The sequence below is a fragment of the Eucalyptus grandis genome, chromosome 2 (assembly GCF_016545825.1).
Source record: "Eucalyptus grandis isolate ANBG69807.140 chromosome 2, ASM1654582v1, whole genome shotgun sequence".
Taxonomy (NCBI): Eukaryota; Viridiplantae; Streptophyta; class Magnoliopsida; order Myrtales; family Myrtaceae; genus Eucalyptus; species Eucalyptus grandis.
Window position 1 is genome coordinate 2,000,378 of NC_052613.1, and position 20,803 is coordinate 2,021,180.

Here is a 20,803-nt window from a genome sequence, read left to right on the forward strand (position 1 = left end):
CTTTGTATGGAACAACAGTAATGCGATGATGTTGGTAATCTTGAATAATAGTAGCTAGCTTTTAATTTTTTTTTCTAATCACAAGATGCCGTATTTAAACTTTCCAATCCCATAATGATAGTAATGGTAACGATGAAAGATGGTTAGATGGACGATCTTATCATGTGGTAAAAATAAAATGGAGATCATATCAGGATTTGGTAATTCATTATATATGTTCTCTTTAACTTTCAAAACAATTTTTGCGATTCCCCTTTTACATTTACGATGAAAATTAAACTACATGTGAAAACACGTACGCACGCGCAAATAATATTTTAATGATATTTATGTGAATTGATCCTTGTAACTAGCAAGGTATACGATTTCATTCCACGTGGCCTAGTAGAAAAAGTTCTTGGAATGGACCACACGTGCTACATGAGTTAATCTCATCGCGTCCCCAACCAACTGCACCAATCTCACCCATACCATTTAATTTCCCATTAGTTGATTTATAGGGGAAAAAAAGGAAAGCATTTAATTCGAGAGGCCACGCTTCTAATATGAAAGAAAAATGTGAGGGTTAACCCCCACATTTTTATCGGGTTGTGTGAACGATTTAGGTTGGGATTGGGACAATTTAGTTTCAGGAGTGGGTTCGACTTCTACATAAGATTTCGACTCCCACACCTAGAATGAGGCAAAGCAAAAGTGTAGGAATAAAGTAAGGATCGACTAAAAAAAAAATTCACTAATATATGATAAAAAAAAATTTCGATGGGCCAAGACAAATTCCGACGGGCCTTTGAAATAAAGGCCATGGAAATTACATTGGTACCCCGACACGTGCCTACCGAACACCGACCCCAAAACTACACCGACACTTTTTTTAATATATTCACTTTGGGAACAAATTCCGCGTCGTCATCGTTCGCTCGGGATCGTCCTTTTGTCCTCCGCCAACGGCCAACCCCCCGGACGAACGGCGGAAGAGCACACGCACACGCGGTGCCATCTCCGGCGAGCATCTCCGACGAGGCCTCGATCGCCTTCGTACCGGCACACGTATGTCCCCCTCGTGGCTCCTCGCTCTTCTCGCCTTCTAGTTCTAAATCCTTGCATCCTACGGAAACTTATGTCGTTCGTCGTTGTTTTTTTTTTTTCTGTTCCGATGGACCTTCGCCGACCCCTGTGATTCGAATTGCGATTTCCGTACTTCAATCTGATATCTCCCTCTCTTTTGGCTTGTGTGGTTTTGTTCTTGGTTTAGATGGGTCCTGGGTTTTCCTTCTGCAAATGGGGAGCGAGGGAGGGAGGCGATGTGATTATGCTGCCGGTAGATGGGAAACAACGGGAATGTGCAGTTTTTTCTGAGATATAACTCCATTTAAAATTTGTTGCCGAGGTAGATTCCTAGGAATTTATATCTCGAGTTTTGGTCTCTAGGATCAAGGGTCACACGAGCAGACCTGTGCCGCCACAGTGCGCGCGTTGTGACCGGTGCAGGATTATGGCGACAAATGCTGTAGATAACAGCTTTTTACAACGGTTTGTGTGAGTGGGAAGATTGGTTTTGTTTTTAAGAATTTGGGCGTGGGCTGAGGTTGCATATGAGGTCTGTTTTGGACATTTACTCCGGGACTATGGTAGTTCCTTCCTGGCCATTGGTTTTCTAACAAGAAGTGCAGCGATTAGGCCATATATGCATTGTAGGAACTTGATTGAAACAAGGTGAAAACAGATTAAACTGAATGGACTTTTTTTCTTTTCTTTTAAGGGTTTAACCGTCTCTAATGTTCTATGATTACCAAGTAAATTGGGCCTTGCACTTTATTGAATGATTGTGCTTGGCCAAACTGTATGGGTTGAACAACTTTCTAAATAAAGGTAATTGTACTTTCATTTTTAGGATTCGGGATGGTTACCTCTGAGATCAACTCGATGTACTAAGATTGCTTCTTCTGCTGAAGAGGGCTAACGGCAAACAACTAGGATTAAAATGTGGCACATTCTAACTAATACGGAAGATAGTAAATAGATCTAGTAATGGAGTGGGCAGAAGATGGATGTACATATGTAAATATGCGCATAGTGGAAAAGCACGGTGATCTTAGGGTGGATTATGAGCCAATGCTGGTACTGCTCGGTGCTAGTTAGCTTGCTAAGGGGGTGGTGAAATGTAGTACACTGCATCCATTCTCTGTTAGTTTTGGTCCTAAGGTGGGAGCTCATCGAATAGACATCCCTTCGTGCATTTTCGGATCAGTTCTCTTGTTGTAACCATGCTGCAGATGGTTTTGTAGCCCCTGCTGTCAGTGCTCTTTAACAAGCTCTCTTATTTATTTTTAAGTGAGGGAAGGAATGGGAAGAGAAAGAAAAGCAAAGGGTACTCGAGGGCTGGGGTGATCATAGGTCTTCGTGGAACCTGTAATTGATATTGAACTTGATTATGCAGTAATGTTGGTGACCCGTCTGCTCTTATTATGACCTTGAAAGGAAAATTCTGTTTTCCACATGTTTCATGTTCTCTATGGTTGGGTAAATCTTACCACTCAAGTTATTTTTTAACCTCATGTCCGCATTATTGGTCGGTCTACATTTATTTTGAGATGATTGGCAATACAATGATTGAAGTGTAGTTATTTACCCTAGTTGTTTTGCTTCATAGTCTTAAATCCAGGATTGGGGCTCCATCTACAGCATTATGGGCTCAGTCAACGGGTTAACAAGTTTGCAAGGAAAGAAACCCCTCTTCTCTTTTGGGGTCATTTCCGATGTCCAACATGCTGATATTCCTGATGGTCGGTCATTCCTTGGTGTTCCACGATACTATCGGAATAGCATTACCGTATTGCAAAGGGCAGTTATGCAATGGAACCATCATGGGAATCTCAAATTCGCAGTTAATCTTGGGGATATTGTTGACGGATTCTGCCCCAAGGACCGTTCTCTTGATACCGTCTCAAGAGTTGTGAATGAATTCGAGAAATTTAATGGTCCCGTCTATCACATGATTGGCAACCATTGCCTTTACAATCTGCCCCGTAGAAAATTACTTCCATTGCTGAGGATTCCAAGCATTGATGGCTGTGCCTACTATGATTTTTCTCCAACATCAGAATACAGATTTGTTGTGCTAGATGGATATGACATAAGTGCCATTGGTTGGCCTCAAGATCATCCCAAGACACAGCAGGCCTTGAAATTTCTTCAGGACAAGAATCCAAATTTGGACAAGAATAGTCCGGTTGGGCTAGTGGGGATTGAGCGACGGTTCCTTATGTTTAATGGAGCTGTTGGGGAAGAACAGCTTCACTGGTTGGATAGTGTTCTTCGTGATGCTACAAATTTGAAACAGAAGGTAGTGGTGTGTTGTCACTTGCCTTTAGATCCAGGTGCATCAACTGAAGTAGCACTCTTGTGGAATTTTGATGAAGTAATGGGTGTGATCCATAAGTACGACTGCGTGAAGGTCTGCCTTGCTGGACACGATCATAAAGGTGGCCATTCGATCGATTCACTTGGAGTACATCACAAAGTGTTTGAAGCTGCATTGGAGTGCCCTCCTGGAACAGATGCTTATGGCTATGTCGATGTCTATGATGACAGGTTATCGCTTTTTGGTGCCGGTAAAATGGAGAACTGCGATATGCATTTTAACCATTGAGCTCATGTAAACACATCAGAGTGTATAGAATTTGCATTATTGTCACCATCATTGTAGAGAATGTCTGTGTTGGGATTCTATTGATTACCGGGCTTCCTTTTACGTAGCCTGGGGAAGTTTTGTCAAAATATGGAGCGCTGATGCAATGCAGCTTGACATGCAATTGTTGATCTATTAAGTGTGGTCATTCCATCTTTCGTGCGACAGCACGAGGCAGTCATTTGCCTGATAAAAATCCGAGAATGTTACTGTGGATGTCAACCGTTATCTAACACAATCGTTGCTTTTCGTTTCTCGTTTGGATATGAAACATTGCTTCCCTTGAAAAGGATTTTGAATTTCGTTTCTCGCAGCGCACAAAAACGCAACTTTCTATTCATTCCTTATATCTATATAGCTTCTTTGCAAGTATATGATGGTTCGAGCTGTACATCTACCTACAGATACGTGTTAAAAAGGGTATCGTGATCCATGTCTCTCTGCAGCATCTCAGCCGGTGGCTTCCAGAATGGAACTCGAAAGGGACCTTGTTGCAGCTAAGCATTGAGCTTGTCAGTGTTGAACCTTGCTGAACCTTGCGGAAACAATGATACAAATATAACTCATATTACGAAATATGATTTTCACTATTACAATATTTTCTCATACCACATACAATACCCAGAGCAAATTAGCTCCTACAATACTTGGAGCACCTCGACTCCTACAACTTTCTCTTTCTCACCCTCACGGATGGACTACTCTCTTCTCTCTTTTGTCTCTTTTACTCACGCCGCACACCACACCTCACACCACACAACACTCTTGCACACTTTATGTGACTCTTTTCACGCTACACACAACACACTCTGCACAAGACCCCCTACCATTCTACCCCCTACACTCTACACTCACTACACTTTACACAACACCCCTTACACGCACACAAGAGGCAAGATCCCCTATTTATAGGGTATAAAGTTGGCATATCCACCGACTTCCCACACCAAATATCTCTTCTTCCTATTATTTTATTGCAACTTGTTGACCCATTTGTCGACAATTGTGGCTTCTCTTTGAATAGGGAATTTGGCTTGGAATTGTCTAGAGAGAGAGAAAAGACCAGAGGAATAGAGAGAGAGAAATTTGGAGAACTCAAGAGAGAGAGAAGCGGTGATCTTCTCAACACTCCCCCTCACCGACTACTCTTTTTAATTTAGATATAGTAGCCATGCCAATATTGCTTTTGGACTCTTCAATTGTCTTCCTCCATTTAGCATATTGCGAAGCTTCCTCATATGTGGATGGGTCTGTGGCTCCATCTTCAGTTGCTTCTCCTGCTGCGACTTTCCATTGAGTTTTGTGATTCTTGAATTTTTGCAATGCAATTCATTCTATCATTTTGTCTCCTTTTCCTTCTTCTCACTCAACTCGCTCTTTGTATTCGACATATCTCCTATAAGAATTTTGAGATTGGAACTCATTCGATCAAGTCTCTCATTTGTGACTTTCATTTTGTGCTTCCATTGATTCAATCCCATCCAAAGCACTTTAGTGGAGATATCTTGATCCTTTTTCTCATAAAATTTCTTTTCCTCAATCTTATTCCACCGATCCTTACACCACGGGATGTAGGGTGTAGATGGCCTCATTTTCTCAAAGACAACTTTCTTTTTTTCTCCTTCATTTGTTCATTGTCTCTTCCGATATGATTAACTTGGAACGTCATAGTGGGCTTCAGGATTCATTTGTTCATTGTCTCTTCCGATATGATTAACTTGGAACGTCATAGTGGGCTTGAGGTCCTAAAGCTTTTGCAACTTCTTAAACTCATATCGGAACTTCTCTAGCTCCCTTTCTTTTGCCTTGAGCTGTAAGTTGTGCCATGGACAATAGATTCTTCTTCATTCTTGGCACATGGTACACATTTTTCAGTTCGACTTTATGCAAATTGAATCAGGGTGTTATCATCGTTTGGCCCACATGAGTAATCGGCAACCTTGAGTTGTCTGCAGTGACAACTACTCATTTACCTTTGTACTCACACATGTTTGATAGCTTGCCTTGATCTCCGGTCATGTGATTTGAGCACCTCGAGTCAACTATCCAATCTTCATCATAATCAATCAATTTATCACTTACCGTGATGAGGGTCACTGCATCTTTTAACTCTATGATGGAGGAGCTTGCAAGCTCTTCTTGTTCCTCCACTGCAACAAGTGCTTGAAAGTCTCATTCTTCTTCGCTTTCAATCTCCTTATTGTAGGAAGTGACGACATTTCATTCTTCCCGCCTGTACCAACAGAATCTAGCAATATGTCCTACTTTGCCACAAATGTAACACCATTTGCTATGCCTTTTGTTACTCTTATCTTCGTCGTCGTCATCGTCGCAAACTTGACGAGCTCCCCCTGGCTAATAACCCTTCTCTTCCGATTGCCTGTTTGTAAAATTCTAAACGCAAGTGCACGTGTCGAACAAGTAATATAATGATGAGAAAAAGTATCGTCCTACGGAGATCAATGATTAATAAACCAATTAAATATTAAAATAGACTAATTCTAAAATTTATCTAACATATCAAAATATAATTAAAAATAAATTAAAAACGAAAATTGTAGACTAAATGCAGTAAATTGATCAGATAAATATGTTAGAGTATCCGATTTCACCATAATAACTAGATATGAATTTCAGATTGTTGTGAATATAAGAACGATATCAAACATGTGATAGCGGAATTTCCTAATCTATTTACTATCATATTTTTAGGTATAGCAAACCTACTCGGCTTATTAATCCACTATATCTCTGTGTGAATTAAAATAAACATGAGTGCATTAAAAATTATGAATATTCCCAACTTACAATGAGTCTTTTGGATCACTTTATCACCGAAAACTACACAAATAACGCGGTATATCCTTATCCACGTTTAATTCATGGTTATATATTATAATGAGCAATTGTGTATTATCATTTTTCAGTCTCAAACATGCACATCAAATCATTCAAGTAGTAGTTAGTCACTCAAAAGTATTAAACACAATAATATATAACTCACATGAATGAAATCAATTGTAAAACATAAAAATCATGAAATTCATATCATCATGATTAGGCTACATCGTAGCCTTAACAAAAGAAAATTAGAACATGGTAAAATAAGAAATAAAAATATAAATCAAACCTAGCATCTTGAATCAAAGAACAAGAATTCTGTCACCACTTTTGTCTTCTCTCCAAAATACTTGAAAAGCTCTCAGAACAATGAAAAACAATCTAACCCCCAAAAAAACCTAGCTGCTCTCTCTAACTCTACTTATAGGATATATCTAAGATATCTATCTCTCAACGCTTGCAGATAACATTAGGGAACAAAACCAAGAATTTCCTGATTTAATATTCATCTTCCACTACTTTTTTTATTTGAATTCCTAATATTTGTCATTCTTTTCTTTATCTTCTTTATATCTCATTATTCTGCATAAATAAGGAAAATTCAAATAATCATAAGGAAATCTAAATATTTTCTCATAGATAATGCATTAATTGTTGCCTAAAATAGGTAAAATAACTCTATTTTTATAGAGTTATCAAACCCCCAAACTTAACATTTTGCTAGTTCCTCGAGCAAAAGTAAGACATAACACATACTCAACCTAACAACCTTCTCCATGACATCTTTCCATAATTGCTCAAATTCACAATTCAAAGAAAAACACAAATTTCATCCAAACATTGAAATCGGTTTATAAGTTAAGACATATTCTAACTATGTGATCCAAGTGTGTGTGTGTGTGAGTCCTCATCTTTTTCGAATTATATGCAATCCAAATAAATTCACATTAACATGCAACCTCTAAAAAATTCTTAATAATTATGACCAAATCTCATAAATTTGCTTTTCATTCATCTCTCTACTAATGTAAGCTAATTATCCAACCAAAAATCAATAGGACTTTTCTTGGGTTGTAATGTAAGGCTAGGCTAAAGATGAGATAACGGTAATTTTAAGCTCAAATCACCCATCAACGCATTGATTTTTAGGATCTAATTAGAGCCAATGTCACTGTTCAATTTCACTCCTTCAAGATAATTTTTCTACCACCATATATCATCATCCCCCTTTTTTTTTCCTTCTTTCTTTCTTCTCTTTTTTTTTGAATTGCTTTATGGTGGAGTTTCTCTCAAAGTCCCTCATAATATAACATGAAAATTTCCAACCCTATCCAAAAGGCTCACTCAATTGAAAGTTGGATAGGGAACCATAAAAGCAATTTTTTTTTTTTTACAATACACCCCAAACAACCATTGTAATCACTTTTTTTTTTCATAGTCCATCATTCCTCCCAAATTTCTATCAAGCTCAAATAATTTTTTATCCCAAAAGAAAATCAACATGTTCATAGGGCATGGGATAAGGATATAAGTTGATCACGACTAGGCTAAACATATATGGGTGCCAATGAAAAATTGGGTAATAATTAAGGCCCAACGGGATGAGTAGGGATAAATAAACAGGGTTGGCTTGAAAGGCTCAATCAATCCAAAAATTGCCTAAATCATTTTCTCTATTAGATTTAGCTTAGGATTTCGTCTCAAGAGAAAATCAAACAAATTCTAAGATTTTGGTGAAATCTAAGAAAATCACATACTTCACATGAATGTTCTCTAGATTCACACATAATTAAAAAATTAAGGACTTTTAGTGCTTAGTAAATGGATCAACATCATCAGAATTAAGATTAACTTACACATCAATTACAAGTTCAAATAAAATTTATATTTTCTTAAAAATCACAAAAATTCACAACAAAGAATGCTATCATGATAAAAAAAAAAATTTGCAAAAAAATTTTCTTCCCCCCAAACTTGAATGAAGCAGTATCCTCAATGCGAAAAATAGAATAAGAATAAGAAAACTTCATTGGTTGTAGGATAAGTCCATAGATGATCTTGATGATTAAACCCTTGAAAGATACTCCTAAAAATTAACTTGGATAAAACAAAGAAAAGTTAATCTTTTTTTTTTTTTTTGCAAACATAAATTTAAAAATAAATAAAAATATAATTAAAATGTTTGGGTTGCCTCCCAAGAAGCGCTTACTTTATAGTTTTCAGCAAAACTATCTCAGATGTCACTATTTCGGAGGATGAAATTCAATGGTGGTCTTCTACTTATTGTAACCACTTTTGAAGTAGGGCTTCAAACGTTGACCGTTCACTTTGAATGTACCCTAAGTGTCATGTGTAACTTCAACTATTCCATATGGGAATACCTGTGTATCTGTAAAAGGACTAGACCATCTAGACTGCAACTTTCCTGGAAAATTTTAAGACGTGTGTAACTGTAAAAGGACCAGACCATCTAGACCGCAATTTTCCTGGAAAAAGTTTAAGACGAGAGTTATAGAGTAAGACTTTTTGACCAATTTTAAACTCTCTTCTGAATATGTGCTTGTCATGCCATCTTTTTGTATACTCCTTGTACAACTTAGAATTTTCATAGCCTCATTACGAAATTCTTCAAATTCATTCAGTTGCAATAATCTTTCTTCACCTGCATACTGCATATCAAAATTTAGAAATTTCAATGCCAAATATGCTTTATGCTCTAATTCCACTGGTAAGTGACAATTTTTTCCAAACACTAGCCTAAAAGGAGACATTCCAATTGGAGTTTTGAACAGTGTCCTATAGGCCCAAAGTGCATCATCAAGTTTTATTGACCAATCTTTCCTAGAGGCATTCACTATTTTTTCTAAAATTCTCTTGATTTCCCTATTTGAAATCTCTACTTGACCACTAGTCTGAGGATGATAAGGGATTGCAACTTTATGTGTGACTCCGTACTTACTCAAAAGTGCTTCAAACTGATTATTGTAAAAATGTGTCCCCCTATCACTTATAATTGCCTTAGGAGCGTCGAATCGAGTAAAAATATTTTTCTTCAAAAATTTCACCACAACCTTAGCATTATTTGTTGGCAATGCTACAACTTCTACCCACTTAGACACATACTCCACAGCCACTAAAGTGTATAAATTTCCATAAGAATGTGTAAAGGGTCCCATGAAATCAATACCCAAAATATCAAATAATTCACACACAATAATGTTGTTTAAAGGCATCTCATTTTTTCTTGAAATATTTCCAGTTCTCTGACACCTATCACATGAAACTACATAGGAGTATGCATCTTTAAAAAGTGTAGGCCAATAAAAATCAGACTATAAAATCTTAGCTGTAGTTTTGGTGGCACCAAAATGGCCACTTCTCTCTCCATCATGACAATGATGTAGAATGTTTGCATTCTCTTCATCTAGAACACATTTCCTTATGACCTAGTTTGCACATACTTTAAACAATAAATGTTCTTCCCAAAAATAATTTTTAACATTAGAAAAGAATTTTTTTCTTTTGTTGATATAATAATTCAGGAGGGAGAACATTATTTACCAAATAATTTACAAAGTCGACGTACTAGGGAATTTTTGTGGACATGATAGAAAAAATTTTCTCATCAGGAAACTCTTCCAAAATTGGTCTTACCTCTTCCTTTGAATCTGGAATTCTTAATAAGTGGTCTACAATAGATTTTCAGTCCCCTTCTTACCTTTGATTTCCAAATCAAATTCTTGCAGTAATAGAATCCACCTGATCAATCTAGGTTTTGATTCTTTCTTTTCAAGAAAATACTTAAGAGTAGAATGGTCAGAATAAACTATAACTTTTGAGCCAATTAAATAAGAACGAAATTTATCAAAAGCAAATACTACCGCCAAAAGTTCATTTTTTGTTGTTGAATAATTCAATTGTGCACCTGACAAGGTTCGACTGGCATAATATATGGTTTGAAAAGTTTTATTCTTCCTTTGTCCCAAAACAGCTCCTACTGCAGAATCGCTAGTATCACACATCAGCTCAAAAGGTAAATCTCAATTTGGTGCTGCCATGATTGGTGCTAAAATTAACTTCTCCTTTAAAGTGTTAAAAGCCTATATGCATTCAACAGAAAAATTAAAAGGAGTATCTTTTTCCAAAAGATTATAAAGATGTTTAGCAATTTTTGAAAAATATTTTATAAATCACCTATAAAATCCTACATGCCCCAAAAATCCTCTGACAAGTTTCACAAATGTTGGCGGAGGTAATTTTGCAATGACCTCCACTTTGGCTCGATCAACTTCTATTCCATTTGAGAAATTTTATGCCCAAGCACTATTCCTTCCTGCACCACAAAGTGACACTTCTCCCAATTCAAAACAAGGTTAGTCTCCTCACATCTTTGTAAGATCAAAGCCAAATTATTTAAACAAGAATCAAATGATAGGCCAAAAACGGAAAAATCATCCATGAAAATCTAAATATATTTTTCAACCATATCAAAAAAAAATAGCCATCATCCATCTCTGAAAAGTAGCTGGTGCATTACAAAGATCAAAAGGCATTATTCTAAAAGCAAAAGTACCATAGGGACAAGTGAAAGTAGTTTTCTCTTGATCTTCTGGTGCAATAGGAATCTGATTATACCCCAAATATCCATCAAGAAAGCAATAAAACTCATGTCCTGCAAATCTTTCTAACATCTGATCAATAAATGGTAAAGGAAAGTGATCTTTTCTAGTGGCATCATTCAATTTTCTATAATCCATACACACACACCACCCAATAACTGTTCTAGTTGGAATCAATTCATTGTTGTCGTTTTTCTGAACAGTCATACCACATTTCTTTGGCACAACTTGTACAGAACTTACCCAAGAACTATCAGAGATAGGATAGATGATACATGCATCAAGTAGCTTAATTACCTCAGCTTTCACTACTTCTTGCATCTTCGGGTTCAAACGCCTCTGAGGTTGGATAGTGGGTTTATATAGCTCCTCCATCAAAATTTTGTGCATGCAAATTGAAGGATTAATTCCCTTAATATCAGCTATTTTCCATCTAATTGCACCCTTATGCTCTCTTAATACTCTGAGCTATTTCTCCTCCATCAAATCTGTCAAAGAAAAAGATATAATTACCGGTAGAGAAGAAACTCCATCTAAATAAACATATTTTAAATGAGAAGGTAAGGGTTTGAGTTCAAGAATTGGAGGCTCTTCAATTGATGGTTTAGGCTTTGTATTGTGTTGTCCCAACTCCTCAAATTTAATTGCCTTTTGCCTTGAATATGGTGGAATTGCCTCCATGAAATTTGCGTACTCCTTTATCTCTTCATTCTGAATATCTTTATCCATTGGTTGAATCAGACATGCTTCAAGTGGATCTTTAAACATATTTTCCTGAAAAACCTTATTCACCAACTTTTCAACTGTCTCAACTCTAAAACAAGAATTATCATCAGATGGATATTTCATTGCTTTTAAAAACATTAAATGAAACAAGATCATCTTGAACTCTAAGGATCAACTTCCCTTGTTGTACATCAATAAGAGCTCTTCATGTTGCTAGAAAAGGTCGACCTAAAATAAGTGGTATCTCAAAATCTTCCTCCATGTCAAGAACTATGAAATCTGCAGGAAAGATACATTTGTCAACTTTTACCAAAACATCTTCCACAATACCTCTCGGATATTTAATTGATCGATCAGCTAGTTGAAGTGACATTGTGGTTGTTTTTACCTCGCCCAATCCTAATTTCTTGAAAACTGAATAAGGCATCAAATTAATACTTGCACCTAAATCACATAATGCTTTTTTCAAAGTAAGAATCCCCAATAGTGCAAGGAATAGTAAAACTCCCTAGATCTTTTAATTTCGGAGGCAATTTGTTTTGTAGGATGGCCGAACACTCCTCATTACAGTTTCATAATCCTCCAGTTTCATTTTGTTTGCCAAAATCTCCTTCAAAAATTTTGCATAACTAGGCATTTGCGCTAAAGCATCTGCAAAAGAAATGTTAATATGCAATTTTTAAATACATCAAGAAATTTAGAAAATTGCTTATCTATTTTTGTCTCTTCTTTGGAGTCGGCGAGGGAATGGAATTGACGGCACATATGGCTTGAGATTATTTGGAAAAAGTTTACTCTTGCTTGTCTCCTTTAATTGTTTATTGACCACCTCTTCATTGTCTCTGAAAATCTCTTCTCCCACTTGTTTACCACTTTTCAGGGTAATAGCCTTTATGTTTTCAATTAGATTTTATCTGTGTTGTTCGGCAAAGAACCCGTTGTCTTCCTGACATCAAGCTTGCCAATTGACCGACTTGCATCTCCAGATTTCTGATTGAAGTCTCTTGATTTTGAAATCTCACATATGTGCTTTTGATGAAGTCATGAGTTGTGTTAGCAAGTTTGGTGACTATGTCTTCCAAATTTTGCTTTGTCTCTTCTGATTGTTTGAATCCCGGTGGTCTCGTCACATTCTGATTGTTCCATGAAAAATTTGGATGATTGCGCCATCCCGGATTGTATGTGTTGGAGTAGGCATTATTTTGTAACCTGTTAAAATTCCCAACAAAGTTAGAATTTTCACTAGATTGTTTGCAAGTATTACCTACCTAACGCTCTGTGCTAACATGTCCTCCACCACAAAAATCACATGTCAAATTCTGAATTTTCATGACTGAAACACTCATATTATCAAGCTTTTTGTTGTGTGTTTCAAATTGTGCAGCAATTGCAGCAAAAGCATCCACTTCATGAACTTTGCTAACTTTTTGCATCGGTAGCCTCTCAGTAGGCCACTGATAACTATTGGACGCCATCTCCTCTAATAGATTGTAGGCTTCTTCTGGTGTTTTATTATTTAAATTCCCCCTACAGCTGCATTAATCATAGAATGGAGATTTGTACTAGAGCTATTATAAAAATTTTGTACCTGCATCCATACAGGTAGTCCATGATATGGGCATCTCCTAAGAAATTCTTTGAATCTTTCCCATGTTTCATATAATGATTCATTATCCATCTGCATAAAATTAGTAATATCGTTACGCATCTTTGCAGACTTTGCAGGTGAAAAGAACTTATCAAGAAATTTTTTAGCCATATCATTCCATGTAGTAATTGATCCTGCAGGAAGAGAAGAAAGCCAATTCTTAGCTTTGTCTCTAAGAGAGAATGGAAATAATCTCAATCTAATAGCATCATCTATAACTCCATTATATTTAATGGTGTCACATATTTCAAGAAAAGTATCAATGTGAGTGTTTGGATCATCGCTTGGTAGCCCATTGAATTGCACTGATTGTTGAAGCATCTGAATGAGTGACGGCTTGATCTCAAAGTTATTTGCTTGAATTGCAGGTCTTTTGATACTTGATGTGGTGCCTTGAACTATTGGCGTAGTATAATCTCTTAAGAGTCTACGTGGATTTTCATTATCACCATCTACCATCTTCTTAGCGTGATTTCTTTGTTCTCTTAGTCGCCTTTTGAATGTACACTCGATTTCTGGATCAAGCTCAACAGGTTTCCCTTGTTGGCTATGTGTCATAAACCGATGTACACCCTGAAAAATAAAATAAAATAAAAGCTAGATTAAACTTATAATTACTTGGTATCAATATTAATTAGTATTAAACAAACGGTCCTTGGCAATAGCGCCAAAAACTTGTTCGTGAAATTCTAAACGCAAGTGCACGTGTCGAACAAGTAATATAATGATGAGAAAAAGTATCGTCACATGGAAATCGATAATTAATAAATCAATTGAATACTAAAATAGACTAATTCTAAAATTTATCTAAGAGATCAAAATATAATTAAGAATAAATTAAAAACGAAAATTGTAGACTAAATGCAGTAAATCGATCAGATAAATATGTTAGAGCATCCGATTTCACCATAACAACTAGATATGAATTTCAGATTGTTGTGAATATAAAAACGATATCAAACATGTGATAGCGGAATTTCCTAACCTATTTACTATCCTATCTCTAGGTATAGCAAACTTACTCATCTTATTAATCCACTATATCTCTATGTGAATTAAAATAAACATAAGTGCACTAAAAACTATTATTATTCCCGGCTTACAATGAGTCTTTCCAAACACTACATAAATAACGCGGTATATCTCTATCCACATTTAATCAATGGTTATATATTATAATGAACAATTGCATATTATCACTTATCAGTCTCAAACATACACATCAGATCATGGTGGCCAGTCACTCAAAAGTATTAAACACAATAATATATAACTCATATGAATAAAATCAATTGTAAAAAATAAAAATCATGAAATTCATATCATCATGATTAGGCTACATCGTAGCCCTAACAAAAGAAAATTAGAACATAGTAGAATAAAAAATATAAATATAAATTAAACCAAGCATCTTGAATCAAAGAACAAGAATTATGTCACCACTTTTATCTTCTCTCCAAAATACTTGAAACGCTCTTAGAACAATGAAAAATGATTTAACCCCAAAAAAACCTAACTGCTCTCTCTGGCTCTATTTATAGGATATATCCAAAATATCTATCTCTCAACGTTTGCAGATAACATTAGGGAACAAAATTAATAATTTCCTGATTTGATATCCATCTTCCACTGCTTTTTTTCTATTTGAATTCCTAATATTTGTCATTATTTTCCTTATCTTCTTCATATCTCATTATTCCCGATAGGTAAAATAACTCTATTTTTATAGAGTTATCATTGCCTCTGCCAATCTCCATGATTTTTTCATGGTTTGCCATCTCTTGCAGCTGCTCTATTTCTATTCAGCCCTTGAACTCTCTTTTATTACTGAAGAGGGCACTTTCATCATCTTTAATTTTGACCTTAGGGATTTGTTTATCTAAGGCCTCTTGATTGGCCAATATATTTTCCAACTCTGTTAGAGTTGGCTCATTTGCCCATCCACGGGTGGCCGTAACAATATTGTTATACTCTGGCATTAACCCGTGAATTATTATTCTTCTCATTCTTGTCTCACAAATGGCATTCTGAGGATCTAATTTTGAAATTTATTCGCAAATAGATTTTACTTTAGGAAAGTATTGATTTATTGTCATACTTTGTTGCGAGACTGAGAGGAGCTCATTCTCCAGGCATTGTAACTTGGCATCATTTGTCCTTGCAAACAGTGTCGCCAAGTTATCCCAAGCCTCCTTCGGGTCTTCGCACTCTTTATGTGTTGCAATAATTATCTTCAACAGTCACGGCAAGAACATAAAGAGCCTTACCTGATTTTATGTTCCATTTTCTTAATTCGCTATCATTCGTGGGTGGTGTGGTGTTGCTCCTGTTAACAATATCCCACAAATCTTGACCTAGCAAGTAATATTGCATGCGGGTACTCCAATTATTATAATTTGAGTTGTTGAGCTTCTCGACGACACTCCGAACTTGAGAAATCCACCATTGTGACTTAAGTATAATACCTCGCACTATACCAAGTAAGCCTGGTCCTAGACCAACCGACTTCACAATCCCAGATTGTGCACTAGCAGAACTCCGACGTACTCTACTCCTTGGCTCGACGAACCTAACCGCCTACTCACTTACAATGGTCCTCGACTACTATTTCGCACGGTCTCCGACAACCTGCCCTAATACCATTTGTTGAATCTTGCGGAAACGTGATACAAATATAACTCATGAAATATGATTTCACAATTACAATATTTTCTCATACCACATATAATATTCGGAGCAAATTAGCTTCTACAATACTCGGAGTACCTCGACTCCTACAACTTTCTCTTTCTCACCCTCACGGATGGACTCCTCTCCTCTCTTTATCTCTTTTACTCACGCCGCAAACCACACCTCACACCACACAACACTCTTGCACACTTCATACAACTCTCTTTTCATGCCGCACACGACACACTCTGCACAAGACCCCCTACCATTCTACCCCCTACATTCTACACTCACTACACTTTACACAACACCCCTTACACGCACACAAGAGGCAAGATCCCCTATTTATAGGATGTAAAGTCGGCACATCCACCGACTTCCCACACCAAATATCTCTTCTTCCTATTATTTTATTGCAACTTGTTGACCCATTTGTCAACAATTGCGGCTTCTCTTTGGACAGGAAAATTGGCTTGGAATTGTCTAGAGAGAGAGAGAGAAAAGACTGGAGGAATAGAGAGAGAGAAATCTGGAGAACTCCAGAGAGAGAGAGGCGGTGATCTTCTCGATAGCCAGAGTTTCGGCTTCATACTAGTGTCTATCCCACACCAAATATGAAAGTAAAACGTTTAACTAGTTTATCTTATGGGGAACAACTTCTGAAGTACCAGTTTGAAGCAGGGGCAAGCTTAGTTCCCAATTCTAAGGAAGGAGGTTTCGATTTCCAATTCCTCTTTTTTTGGAACTGGGAATGGAAATCATATCAGAATTCCTAAACCTAAAATTATTTATGCCTTTTGTTTTTCTTTTTGCCTTTTACCAACGTGTTTTGAATCTTATGGGATTTCCATCATCAAATTCACAAAACATGACGCTAATAGACTCCATCCATTTTGAGTCGTGCACATTTATGGGTCAATTTAGTGAGCTATAAAGATAAACAAGAGATGAATTTGACTTCATTTCCCATGATTTTTTATTTAATTTAGCGAAATATCCATTGGGTTAAAGAGTGAAATTTGTTTTGTCTTCCCATTGCTTTATTATTCTTCCTAAGCAAAGTATATTCTAAATAAGGTATTCATTTTTGTTCTCTTTCCTTTGCTTTTTTTCATGATTGTGGCTACAACCTACTTATGGTTTCTCTTAAAAGAATGTGGGAAGAATGAAATAATTATAAAGAACTCATATATGAATGATTATCCAATGTTAGAAAAATTTGAAGTTAACAGTCAATAGGATTTCTATATGTTTCTTTTAGGAAGTTCTTTTGTCACTCTTCCATCATTTTTAAGAAGCCAAATATGTCTAAACTTGTTCATTATTATTGCATTCATTTCAGCCAAAGAAAAAAGAAATAAATAATATATTCAATCCTGGAACAGAACTTTGAACTTGTGAAAGGTTTCAAGTTTTAAATTTCAACGAGTCCAAAAAATGAACAACTAGTACTCGAGGATAAATTCCAAGTTTCAAGTAAAATTTGTAAGGAATCTAGAGACATTCACCTCTAATTTGAAGCATCCAAAAGACAGCAATCCTTGTAGTCTATCCTTGCTGTAATTTATTTAAAACATGTGCAATTCGGGCAAGGGGTCATGTTCCTTTTGGCATCGCCTTTCCATTTTTCTGATTTTACAAATGGGTGGTAGTGGGCCAGCAGTAACTGACCCACTTTCAGCGGCTAGTTTATTGCAATTCACGTACATTGCACTACTTTTAGTCAAGTCCTAAGCTTAATCCTACGAACCCACGCACGATCATCGCCATTGGCTCGTTCTCGGTGCTTTCCGCAGAATAAGCCACTAATTTTTGTTTTCATCATTCGGTCCTCCTCTCTGGACACATAACCAGCTCCCGAAGATGTTGGATGTGCGACAGAAACCTGCTCCAATCAAGGAAGCTGATGACTAAAACCATTAGCTAACCCTGGCATAACCCACGATTTCCTTGCGTCTTAACTTTCCAAGTTGAGTGAAAAGACAAAAATAAATAAATAAACTTTCCAAGGAACTTGTCAAGGTTGTGGTGTCTTAAAGCCTCACGGCATTGAATCAGTCAGCGAACAAGCCATGCTTGACTATTGGAGTTCATTTCACATCATGGCAGAAATCTGTGTTAATTAGATGTTGACCATGCACCACACATAACCAGCAATTATGGCGCCTTGCATACCTTTCTTACTTTTTCTCCATCACATCAATCTTCCATATTGATGGGTGCGCATCATTAAAATAATATATATATATTAATATATATAATATATATATATATATATATATATATATATATACTTTTCAAATTTTCATTTTCCTAATTAATCATATTTAATAAATTACTAAAAGTCCCAAAAACTAATTTCCATATAAAATTTTCACTCAAACACACTCAAACCCCAAATTGCTTTATCATGATATTCAGCAAAGAAAGATCATAAACTTCCAATTTCAAAACCATGTGCAACAAACATCCCTTCACTTATGATCATGGAACTCCCTAGTCCATCCCACCCCCAAGTAAAGCCTGACCTCGTTCACACCCTAGTGGCCATTATTAGGAGCTCGCATTACATCTTCCACCGTCCAAAACCTTAATCATCCAAATTGGAGCCTGCTTTCCATGGACGGCGTAGATACAACTGTAACGTCGACGTACAAAGAGAGCGATATACGACAAAAGACGTATTAGTAAAGTATAGGAAAAGAGGACGTGCTCCATATAGACTCTTAGACCATGGAAACACTGAGTCACGTCTAAGTTTGATGGCGTTGTTAATTGGAAGCCGAACTTGGCTTGGCCTTTCTCTTCTCGGCAATGAAGAAGCCGATCAGCGAAACCACAGAGAAGGCACTGAAGCATGCGGAGGCGATGTCGAGCGACGCGTGCCGCCCCGTGATGGCCTGGACCTGGAACAGGTCGGTGGTCTTGTTCTTGTCCGTGGTCTGGCCGAACCCGACCTGGACGCCCTCGGCATTGAGGGCGTAGGCGCGCACGAAGTAGGTGGCCTCCGGCACGTCCTTCTGGACCAGCCACTCGTAGCTCTGGTCGGCCGGCGAGTAGGGCCTGGACGTGATCGCGTGCTGGCAGGTCTTGTCCTTGGCCAGGTTGTCCACGGTCTTGCGCCACGCGCGGTCCACCTGGCTGACGGGGGCGTAGCACAGCTTCACCTGCACCGTCTTGTAGGCCGAGTCCGTCCCCGCCGGGAAGCTCTGGTTGTAACGCCACGTCACCGTGATCTTGTCCTCGCCGGCTTTCAGCACTGACAGTATTCAGTTCAAGCCACGAAATCAGCTCATAAATCTTGACAAAAACAAATCAATCCTGAACTCAAGAATCTCAAAAACCCCATAACGTGTGCAACATGGGTTTTCCCTAACGAGGTAATCACCAGATTACGAACGAAGAATTCGGTGCAATTTAGAGAGAGAGAGAGAGAGAGAGAGACCTTGGCCAGGCTGAGACGAAGCCGAGACGATAAGAGTCCCCTGGAGAGAAGAGAAGAGGACGTTGCCATAACAAGCCTGAGCCAAGCAAGCCAGAACCAGTGATGCCAGAAGGGTCCTACGTGCCGCCATTGATTCCTTCCTCCCACCTCTCAAGCAGTCGCCACACAAGCAAAGCTCAAGAGGACTGATTCAAGGAGCGAGAGACAGAGATGCCAGAAGGGTTTTTGGATTCCCTTCGATACCTGTTTGATAGTTGAACGAAACCCGTCTCCCCCATTATATAATCCGGCAAATCTCCACCCTTAAAATAAGAAGATGCTAATAATCAAACGGCCAAAGGGTGGGGCAACTACTGTAAGTCGGGCAAGTCAACGGCCCCCGAAAGACGACTTTGAAACGACGAGAAGGGGAGGGATGTGCAGAACGGAAGTGGCCCTATATCATGGCGAAGAGGCACGATCGAGATCTGCAGAAACTCTCCCCCGTCTAACTCTTGCGATGCGTTTTGGGTTTTAAAGATTATTTGCTTGACCTCGTATCGATGCTCCCGTCCTGGACGATGCGTGGAACACAAGGACTCGTGGACGAGGGAGCCGTGCACAGCATCAGCATCGGCAAGATGAGATGAGATGGATTCTTTTCTTTGGCTCATCAGCTCATTATTCTAAAATTTCACTGTCTTGTCCCCTTGTGTCCTGGAAAGAGCAAGCGGACGAAGCTTGAGCCGTACGGTCGAGGCTAAAGCCAACTTGCGTTGCGTGCAGAGAAACGTTCGTCGTTCCTACAACTTGGCGTCGATGTCGACTTTAGGACACTTGTTCATTTATTTTTGTCTCTTGCGAAGGTGGCTCGTCTTATTATCGAAAAAATAGCTTCTCGCCGAAAGCCAAAAAGAGAAAAAGGAAAATATAATTATGTAGCTCGCGGGGATATCCTCTTGAACTGCAGATCCTAATCCGTTGCACGAATTGCAATCACGTGCTGATCAATAAACCGATGCTCTACCGAGATGGAAATTCGATGAACTAGCGACCGAAAATTACGGCACTTAACAAAGTGGCTAGAGTTTTCTGTACCTTGGATTTGTCTGGCTTCGCTAACATTCCACCATCACTATACATTCGATATTTCTTTTCTTTCTTTTTTTCCTTTTTCTCATTTTAAA

General features: G+C 37.7%; 2 protein-coding genes and 1 non-coding gene across 4 annotated transcripts; 2 read left to right on the forward strand and 1 right to left on the reverse strand.

Annotated features, from left to right (window-relative positions):
* Positions 1-898: 898 nt before the first annotated feature.
* Positions 899-3,819, forward strand: LOC104417636 (manganese-dependent ADP-ribose/CDP-alcohol diphosphatase). Of its 2 annotated transcripts, XM_018866510.2 has the most exons (3): positions 899-1,047; positions 1,253-1,713; positions 2,651-3,819. In XM_018866510.2, the coding sequence occupies exon 3, from the start codon at positions 2,687-2,689 to the stop codon at positions 3,647-3,649; it is 963 nt and encodes a 320-aa protein (XP_018722055.2). In that variant the 5' UTR covers positions 899-1,047; positions 1,253-1,713; positions 2,651-2,686; the 3' UTR covers positions 3,650-3,819. The 2 variants fall into 2 exon arrangements, with proteins under 2 accessions (XP_018722055.2, XP_010027184.2); XM_010028882.3 differs by lacking the exon at positions 1,253-1,713.
* Positions 3,820-13,478: 9,659 nt separating this feature from the next.
* LOC120291046 lies at positions 13,479-13,585 on the forward strand. Its single transcript, XR_005548852.1, has one exon. It is a non-coding gene; the product is annotated as a small nucleolar RNA R71 (small nucleolar RNA).
* Positions 13,586-18,581: 4,996 nt separating this feature from the next.
* Positions 18,582-20,280, reverse strand: LOC104417647 (high-affinity nitrate transporter 3.1). The gene is made up of 2 exons (XM_010028891.3): positions 19,638-20,280; positions 18,582-19,451 (listed from the first exon to the last, which is right to left on the reverse strand). Exons 1-2 carry the CDS (start codon positions 19,765-19,767, stop codon positions 18,964-18,966), a joined length of 618 nt encoding a protein of 205 aa, XP_010027193.1. The 5' UTR covers positions 19,768-20,280; the 3' UTR covers positions 18,582-18,963.
* Between the last annotated feature and the right edge of the window lie 523 nt (positions 20,281-20,803).

Coding starts and splice junctions, on each gene's coding strand:
- LOC104417636 (XM_018866510.2), top strand. CDS start 2,687: ATGGGCTCAGTCAACGGGTTAACAAGTTTGCAAGGAAAGAAACCCCTC.
- LOC104417647 (XM_010028891.3), bottom strand. CDS start 19,767: ATGGCGGCACGTAGGACCCTTCTGGCATCACTGGTTCTGGCTTGCTTG. Junction 19,452..19,637: donor TTCGTCTCAGCCTGGCCAAG/GTCTCTCTCTCT, acceptor GAATACTGTCAG/TGCTGAAAGCCGGCGAGGAC.